The sequence below is a fragment of the Epinephelus moara genome, chromosome 24 (genome assembly GCF_006386435.1).
Source record: "Epinephelus moara isolate mb chromosome 24, YSFRI_EMoa_1.0, whole genome shotgun sequence".
Taxonomy (NCBI): Eukaryota; Metazoa; Chordata; class Actinopteri; order Perciformes; family Serranidae; genus Epinephelus; species Epinephelus moara.
In genome coordinates, this window is record NC_065529.1 from 44,784,504 (window position 1) to 44,794,414 (window position 9,911).

At 38.7% G+C, this 9,911-nt stretch overlaps 1 protein-coding gene across 1 annotated transcript in view; it reads right to left on the minus strand.

Annotated features, from left to right (window-relative positions):
* Window positions 1-2,462: 2,462 nt before the first annotated feature.
* The window catches only part of LOC126385929 (butyrophilin subfamily 2 member A2-like), a 12,864-nt gene continuing 5,415 nt past the window's right edge, over window positions 2,463-9,911 (minus strand). Inside the window, exons 2-3 of the mRNA XM_050037974.1 lie at window positions 4,569-4,913; window positions 2,463-2,773 (exon numbers count right to left, since the gene is read on the minus strand). Of these exons, the coding sequence (XP_049893931.1) occupies window positions 2,463-2,773; window positions 4,569-4,913 (656 nt within the window). The remainder of the gene's footprint in view (window positions 2,774-4,568; window positions 4,914-9,911) is intronic.

Consider the following 9,911-nt stretch of genomic DNA (forward strand, 5'->3'; position numbering starts at 1 on the left):
TTTGATACTATGAGTGTGACGCTGCACAACACTTGTCAATGTTCATCATTTGTGTCCTCAAATCTTTCCTCTGAAACATGTTTACAGACAGTAAATGTAACACTGTGAATGTGACTGCACATCATGTACAGCACATATAGTATTAGTGTAGAATCACAGCTGGAGATCATCGTCACAATGATTCATGATGTTCATGCTCCTAAAAGGTGAATTCACACTCAACACAAAGTTCAGTTTTGTCTCCATTTCATCTGTGAATCTGACTGTTGGACTGTTTTTACACTTTGTGTTTATTCAGCACTAAAATACTGACGACACAGACGTTAGCTACAGCTGGCTGACAACGTTCACACTGACTGTGTGTGTGTGTGTGTGTGTGTGTGTGTGTGTGTCTGTGTGTGTGTGTGTGTGTGTGTGTGTGTGTGTGTGTGACTAGACTCAGAAGTCAGTCTTTAAACGCTTTGCAGAAGGCGGGGATCTCTGATTGTCTGGTGGTGAGACTAGTGTGTGACTGATCAAACTTCAGTTCTTACTGTCAGTTCCCTCTTTAATAAGCCAGTCCAGCTTACCCGGGATATCTTATCATTATCTGGTTTGCCTAACCCTAACACTGTCTGTTTGGATAACAGGTACTACACAGCTGGTTATCAACTATTTCAGTCACTCTGGGATTTCCTATCCAGCCACAAGCATGTTCATGTGAAAGAGGCGAGGTGTTAATTACAGCGACATCATCAGAAACATGAATGAAGTACTTCATTTCATGAGATGAAACGGTACTGAAAGTGTCCGTAACTGCAAGACAGTAAAATGTCAGTGGCATGGGATATAAGCAATACTCTGTAATCTTATAACCAACAATGCAGAAATATTGAAAATACTTCCCAAAAATTCACCATCAGCCGAAACTTAAATTATGTTTAGATGTCACTAGGCTATATGTGACATTAGTATTGAGTATCTTTTGCCATTTAGTTGAATATATCACATAAAACACTAGGGTTTTTTTTGGGGGAGTTTTTCCTTATCCGCTGCGAGGGTCATAAGGACAGAGGGATGTCGTATGCTGTAAAGCCCTGTGAGGCAAATTGTGATTTGTGATATTGGGCTTTATAAATAAAATTGATTGATTGATTGATAAAGTTACTAAAGTAACACCAAACTGTTTCTGCTACTGAGGTAAATTGGGGAAAAGTAGCCTAGTTAATGACTGATTTATGTATAATAACAGGAGCCGATTAACAGTGTGTGGATTCTTTTTCTAATAAAATATAATCTTTTTTTCCTAGTTGTCAGGACACAGGCGTCTCATGTTATTTTAAACTGCAGTGATGGATCAGAGTGTAAAATAGCAACACTATCACAGCAGACTAAAATACATTAAAATGCAGCTAAAATCATGTGTTTAGTGTTGTAAACGATCTCTGTGTTTGCTAGAAGCTCTGTTTTAAAACCAGTGGAAATAGAGCCCTGAAACAATGAAATGATTCTACTGACCTATAACAATATATAGGCTACTCTTTTTTTTTTACCTGAGACTCTGGACTTTTGTCCATGGATACTTTTTTCACTGTGATTGTGATCTGATTGGTCAGAGGACGGGATGTTGACAGGCTGTGATCCGATACTCTGAAGTTAGCCTGCTCCAGCATAAGTTACCATGGGGATTTATCCCAGTAAAAAGAGAACCAGCTTCATGGTGCTAAAAAACCCAGAGTTAGTCCAAATCCTGCTTTGTAGAACAGGCCTCAGGTATAACATGCGTTTTGTTGATCGGAACACAAGTGGACGGCCAAGACACACTGCTGCCAGCTGACCGCTTATGTTGAAATTTCGTTGCTGTCCAGCAGTTACTACGTCCATACTCTTGCCAGCTGCTCTGTAGCATGCTTGCTAGTTACTGTACATCAGCAGCTGTGTCAGTACAGCTGGAGATATGGCTGTCAGCAAAATTCAACACATCTCCTTCCATAGTGCAAAATGAGGATGCTCACAAAACACTTCTTCCAGCTCAACAATAATTGGGTAAGTACTAGAGCATTAGCGCGTTGTCACAAAAACAACCACTACATCCTGGACCTATAGGGTACTCCTTGTTGTGGATGCATCAGGATGCATTAGTGCTTACACTACAAAAGATATGTGGTCAAATGTGTCCAAGACCACCTCGGCAAGTGATTTGAATGATCAGATAACAAAGCACTTTGGCGGTTGTTTATACTTGTATTAAGCGCTGTCCACATGAGATCAAATCACCAAAGATGCGTGTTATTTCCAGGTATACACTCATTCTTCCTCTTATCTCAGTAGATTCATGAAGTGAAGTCTAAGAGTCTCAGAATAAGTGAGTAGGTTCCACTCAGTTTGAAACATCTGTGGGGATGTCTTTAACCCAATGTCCTTTGTATTCAGTCTGAACACATGAACATTTATGACAAACAATAACACATAAACAATAATAATTATCTGAATATGAGAATATGGTCAGGAAAAATCTCACCGTTGACAGACACATAAATTTCAGTATAAATCTGATGGCTGAGTGTCTCCTGTGTGGCCACACAGCGGAAGTCGTCAGACCGGGTCACAGTGGTGTTTACAGTAAAATACGTACGACCTCCTCTTCTTGAGACCTGTGTCTCCCCAGCAGGAAGGACGTTTCCAGCACTGTCCTGCCACTCTACTGTGGGCTGTGGACTGCCCTGAACTTCACACTGCAGCAGCACTCCATGCTGTGTTTTTCGTGTGGTGACAGCTGGTTTTGGAGCTGCACCTGAGAACACAATAAAAACAAAAGATTACATAAGATAATTACAGCATTAAAGTGTAACATTCAGGTCCTTAATTACACAATTAATTAATAATAATTAATGAAACAGAGCCTACAAAGTAATCAAATGCCTTGTGTTATCAAGTCTTAAATATGTTGGTAAGACCTGTTTTTAATCATGCTGCCCAAATGTAAAATGGATCATAAAATTTGTATTACCATGGCTGACAATCAACGCTGATGGAAGATTTCAATGGGGGGCTTTCTTTTTTTTTTTTTAATCATTTTTGCAAAACAAAAGATAATGAGTTAAAATCAAATCATTAGAAAGAAACAACAAGATCTACAATGACCAAAACACTGAATCAACATTTCTCTAAAACAGTTTCAACACAAACTGCTCCTAAAGTAAAGGAAACTCACTTTAAGATTATAACAGTAATATACCCTGCTAACGATTTTCTACACAAAAGATTTTGGTTTGATGTGGATCCTTGTGTCTTTTGTTCAACTGAAGTTGAATCTGTAGAACATTTCTTTTTTAGTTGTCCCTTTGTCAATTTATTTTGGTCTGAAATTCACAACTGGTTGTCCCTGAAAATCGACAACATACCTTCATTTACCTTAAATGACAAAATTTATTATATGGACAACTTGGACACTAATTTTTCTGATATTATTAATCTTGTGATTATTTGGGGTAAAAACCATATACACTCTTGTAAATGGAATGAAAGCAGTCTCTCCTTCTCTGCGTTCATCCATTCCTTTCCCAACTATTTTAAGTCACTGAAAAAGGTTGAAAAAGTTAACACAAAAGCTAAAAAAAAATGATTATAGCTATTTCTCAGTCCTTGCTCTTCTGATGCCTCATCCTTGCTCTGTTGTGTCCTTGTTCATTGTTCCTTTTTATTTTGTTTTGTATATTCTTTGTTCAGAATAAAGTTTTGGAAAAAAAAAGTTTCAACACGAACTGATCATTATTACGTAGGCTACATTAAGATTTATTCCTGGACTGCTTAATGACACTGCTTAATTTTACCAAATTATTTGGAAAATTGGTGGATTTAGTTGAAATGTATTTTAATTAGGAGGGGACAGCAAATAAATACGATTTCTAGTCGTTGTAATAAATTGAAATTTTTCAAAAATTAGATAATAAACATTTAAATTAATTAAATAACGATGTTGCATATGATATGTTGTTAAGCAAATATTTTTTTTTTTCCTCAAATCAATTCAACACGGTGAGGTTTACAGATTTAAAGTGTTTTGAATGATATAAGGCCTGTGATCACATACATGTGACAGGTAGAGAGTAGTCTCGTTAAATCAGGACTCACCTTGGATGTTTTCTTCTGTTCTGTCTTTTAATGTTATGAAGCGCCGAGGTTGCACGCGACCCTATTTTATAAATAGTAATTAATAAAGATTTATACTGCGTATTTTCATGTTGACGGCAGAAGTCATCACAGACATATTACACCTCATCTNAGACAGAAATGCACATAATCAAAATGACCCTCAAGAGGTTAAGACACAATCTGAAAGGCAAAACAAAACACATGTTAGAGTTCTTGTGCGACACCATCAACTTAACAGACAGCTAAGAAATGTGTTTCCATGTTCATTGAACTCTTTTTAAAAAAAAAAAATCTGAAACAGATTCACAGTCACAGACCTGACTGGTTTGTATCCTGGATGGGTTAAGATCAGAGTATGCTTTAAACTAATTCAGTCGTACAAGTGCTCATCGAGATTTAATCTTCATATTTAACAGTTTCATATAAGAACTCACCAACAATAAGCTTAATGTGGAACGGTTGACGTGTCTGAAGATCTGGAAAAACACAGGTGTAGTCTCCACTGTCAGCCATCTTTGTATTTCTGATGATGATGGAGGCGTTGCCATGTTTCAGTTCTTCTTGAAAATGAAAGACTCGACCTTTGAACTCCTCACTCTGACCATCACGACCGTTGTTGTAATGTTCGCCTGCAATATAATAGAACACCTCCTTCTTTTTTTCATTTTTCTGAGCAGGTTTCTTCCAGTCAAACTGTTTAGTCTCAATGTTCTCCTTGGTGCTGAGGGAACAGGGTAACAAAGCATCGCTGTCTTGTTCCACTTTGACGATAGCTGGCCCTGGAACATTAAAAACATTTATTAATCAATGTATTTACATGTAGAGTAAATAAGACAGACATACAGGGGTTTGTCTCACACGTTGTCCTTCAGAGAATCCTGACTAAAAACATGTTTTGTGAGATCACAGTGACCTTTGACCTTCAACCACCAAATTCTAATGAGTTCATTTGTGAGTCCAAGTGGATGTTTTTTCCAGATTTGAAGTAATTCCATCAAAGCCTTCTTGAGAAATACAAGGTCACAGTGACCTTGACCTCTGAACTCTGACCATCAAATTCTAATCAATTCATCCTCAAGGTGTTCTTGAGACATCGCGATCATGAAAATGGGACGTACAGATGGACAGGCAATCCAAAAACATGATTCTGCTGGCCACAGCTAACGCTGGCTTGAAGGCATAAGAATGATGCAGACAGTGTAGCCGTGATGCTGGCAGAGCAACTGGAATAAAGACTTAATCCAGTAAGACCTTCTTACAGGCACAGGCCCAGGGGACCTAAGTATACAGAGGCCCCCTGTAGAGCCCTCACCTGTAAAATTAGCATGTAATGACCAGGGGCGGGTCCAGAGTATTTTCTGGTGGGGGGAACAGGGGGTAACAACAGTGAATCTGGGGGGGCCATTCTCACAATAGGCTCGTTCGAGATGAACTGCGCCTCGCCTGGAAAGCAGACGAGAGCAGGCGGCTGAGCAGGAGGCAGTGACAAAAAGATGCAGTGAAGTCGGACAGTTTCCCCAACAGTTTCCAGCAGCCTTCAGTCCATACAGGAAGTCACAGACACACTTACATCCTGTCTGGAATTCTGTTAATTTATTAAAAAAGTGATCAGACCCATATACAGTGGCACCATATAGGGGAGAAAAGTTAGGACGATTCCAAGGGCCCCTGACTGACAGGGGCCACCAAAATAGGTAAAAATTAATATAAAATTATTAAACCATCATCATTAAGAATTTTTTTTTTCCAAATATAGTAATAAAATTAATGATCTCTTTGTTTTTACTTGTGTTTGGCAGTAAAAGTTAAATATCCCCATTGACCAAAAAGTGAACGTCCATATTGACTGACCACCCCCCTGTATCTGCATGAAATGGTTTGGTCCTGCCTTAGAGCACTGACTGGTGACAGTGCCTAGCAGCTGGCAGCAGTTGCGCTAGAACGCTACAGTCATCATCATGCTAGCTAGCACTAAAAGAAAACCTGGTTTTCAAAAAAGGAAAGAGAGAAAGGAGAGAGAGGAGAGGCAAAAGAAAGGGTGTCAATATATGACCCAGTTTTTCTCCAAGAAAGGTGGGTAGCCTATAGCCTGTGAGTGGTAGAGATTAACCTGTTAGCTTAATGTCCATAGTGAAATAAGTTAGCCACAGACTAGTGTTAGCCTACACTTCACTCCTTTTTAACCTACATTTAATCAGTGCAGGTAAATGTTTAGCAAGATATTCATATTAAAACCAGTTGTCCCTGCCCCTTTTACCAGACTCAACAACATGCCTGTGGATATTCTCATTCATCCAGGTCATAGTTATCTCAAGGCAATTGAATCGAACGCAACTGGACTTGGTTTTGTCTTAGAAGACGTTTCACCTCTTATCCAAGATAAGATACAGAACTGCAGTTAATTTGGGTCAATGTAAATCTATAGGATTTAGTGTCGTTCATTTATTGATATCAAAAATCTGCTGTTTTTATTATTCTGAGATGATGATCTTAATTTATTTTGATCGAAAAGTTAATGTATATTTTAATCTTGCATCAAATAGTGAATTGCATACAGTATGCAGACTGTTGCATGTACAACTCACTAGCAGTAAATATTGTACTGGTATTGAACTACAAGAACCAAGACAGTTGTAAGCCTTCAAAGTTAGAGTTATGTAAAGCTTTTAATGGGTCAGTTGGGTCCTAGAGATGTGGTGACAACAGCTGCGCAGGGGGGGCCTAATGTGATTTTTTTTCATGGGGCCAAAAACTCCTGGCAGCGCCCCTGCCCATATATCAGTTTGTTCTCAGTCTCCAGTTGTTTTAATTATGATAGAGTAATTTATTAAAATGCTTTACAGGTGATCTGTAGTTTATGTTCATGGTTTATCGTCCTTTTGACATGAACTCTCCTGTAAATCAGCATCATATCAGTTTGACCTGTCCCCTGAATAAACAATGTGTTTGACTATAAGGTTAATATTTTCAGAGGAAAAAAAATACAAGACAACAGCTTTCATTAAGGCTCAGTCAGATACAGTCAGGGCTTCACATCTGATGTTATTTTAAGAATGCTCACACCTCACTGACCACAAGTCTCTGTGTTGCTAAATACTTCAATAATTAAACCGTCTAGAGTTAATATACAGTAGACTCTGTATAGTTTATGATGAATGTATTTAGTCTCTGATGACTAAACTTCACCATCAGTCACACAATATGTTTTCTGTTCACAGAATAAACCTTCAGATCAGACAAATACAATCTTAATCTCTAAAATCCAACAAAAAATGAAAAGTTTATCTAAAACGTCATCTTGTTGAGTCAACATCTAAACCAATCAGCTGTTAGATCAGGTGAGAGCCAGGCGGTGCAGTCGGTGTTGTCCCTGGTTTTATATGAGAAGAGGAAAAGATCGCTAGACGCTAGGCTAATTTATACAATGTAAAATGCCATAGACTTGTGCTAATAACGTTAGCATGTTGTATTTGTGGGGAAAATGTGTCCAGATAAAGACAAGTGTTTGTCTGTGAATGCTGCGAGTTATAGTGAAGCTGATTTGTGTACTTGTGTTTGAAATTGTCTCTGTTAAGCCATGTTTAATGTGTGTTTAATGTGTGTTTAATGTGTGTTTAATGTGTGTTTTGAATCAACTAAACTTTACAGCACTTCACAGAAACCCCCACTGCCATCCAGTGTTTTGGAGGTGTAACTGCAAAGTGACACAGACACACCACCGCACGGAGGTGTAACTGCAAAGTGACACAGACACACCACCGCACAAGTATAAATGCTCACAACGGCATAGGCTAAATGCGTAGGGTCTACGCACAACTATAAATCCCCTTTATGCTGCAGAGAAGTCTGTGGCTGATGATGTTACACAAGTTCATTAGTGGAGCCACGGAGCCACTTCCTTTGTCCTTTTTCCAAAATAAAAGCCTTCATGAGTTCAGCACACAGTCCAGTCACACAAGGTTTCAGCTTTGCTTCAGTTTTAACATGCTGCAGTGGTAACAAGCTTTACACAATGATTGACATTACAAGTCAATGACCATTGGGGGGGCACATAGGGTGACCAATCAGATTACAGGGGGTGCAGGTGCCCCCCGTGCCACCATGCAAGCCCTGCCCCTGGTACTGACCAAGAAAAGATCCAAAATAACCACAAAGAGATGCTAACAGACTGCAGAGAGACACAAAATAACTACAAGGGGTAAAACAACCATAAAGTGACACAAAACAACACCAAATCACCTCAAAGAGACACAAAACTATTAAGGGATACAAAACCACAAAAAGATGCAAAACAATTACACAAAAGAGGCTAAACAACCATTAAGTGTGTGTGTGTCTTGCTCCTATGTTGGGGCTGGGTTGCATTTCTTTGCCCAGGGGGCTGTTGTCTGATAATCCGCCCCTGGCTAACATCTCTGCCACAGTTTATGAGGAGACATTGGGCCTAGATCCAATATGAGAAAAACATAAGTTTTAAATGTGAGAAAGATAAAAAAAAATGTACGAAAACTTTACAGATCAAGACTTTGCACACGAACTATGAAAAAACTATAAAAGTGCAGCTGAAACGATTATTTGATTCGTTAAAAAATTAACTGCCAACAATTTTCATTCATTTGAATAATTTTTCATGCAAAACATTTCATGGTTCCAGCTTCTTAAACATGGGGACTTGCTGCTTTTCCTTTCAATTATTTTAGTTTCTTAAACTGATTTAAAGTTTTCTGCACCAAGTACTTTTACTTGCAATAGCCTACTTACTGTAAATATATTATGATATAATTTATTTTCTTGATTTTACTTACATGATTTTACTTTAGCAACATTTTCAATGCAGGACTATTTTCACAGTGTGGTATGAGTACTTTTACTTTAGCAAAGGATGTAAATACTTCCTTCATCACTGCTGCTGACACACATTTAAAGCATCACAGATGAATTCCTGTAACACCAGTACTGACACTCTGGAAAATCACGTTTACTTTGTTAATTTCACAGTGAGTCAGTTTTACTACGCGGACGTTCTTCTTCCTCTTACAGCCTGTTTTGGTGGCATCTCTCCAGGTCTTGGTCATGTGCCAGAGTCTTTGCACAATACCTGCCCTTATACAGTGTTTAGGGGGCGTTACCTATGCTAATAGGTTACTATGATAAAGTCAGATTCATCATTCAGCACAGCTGGGTAACATCAGGTCTGGATAGTTCAGACTGTATTTGTACATCTGGAGCTGACTTCTCTTATATTTTCTCTCAACAGAAGATTAAGAGAAAATATAAGAGAAATTTAAGGGATTGTTGCTGCATGAGGCCAAATGTGTCAGTGTTGTTCCACTGCCCCCAACATGTCCAAAAATCAGTTCATATAGGTTAACACCACTGCTCTCCATGAGCAAAGAGGCAGACTGTAGTAAACTCTCTGAGCACCTGTTGGTGTGACAGCTCTCATCATTTATCTGACAATGTGTCCTCACCCACATACACAAGTGTAACCACACAAACAGGAACTGCTACTGGGTTTAAGAGAAAAAACAGAGTGTGCGTGAGAGAGAGTAAGTGTATCATCATAATAATTATAATAATAATAATAATAATGGAGAGAGGAGAGGGAGGGAAATTTTGTCTCAGAAATCAACAGTACACTGAGCCAAACTCACAGGACAAGCCTTCACCTGCCTGAGTCAGTAACACCTGAACTCCACCTGCAGTGACTGAGAGATCAGGGAAACTAGTTCACCAGCCAACAGAGAAGATCAAACAGATACCTGCTGAAATCTGTC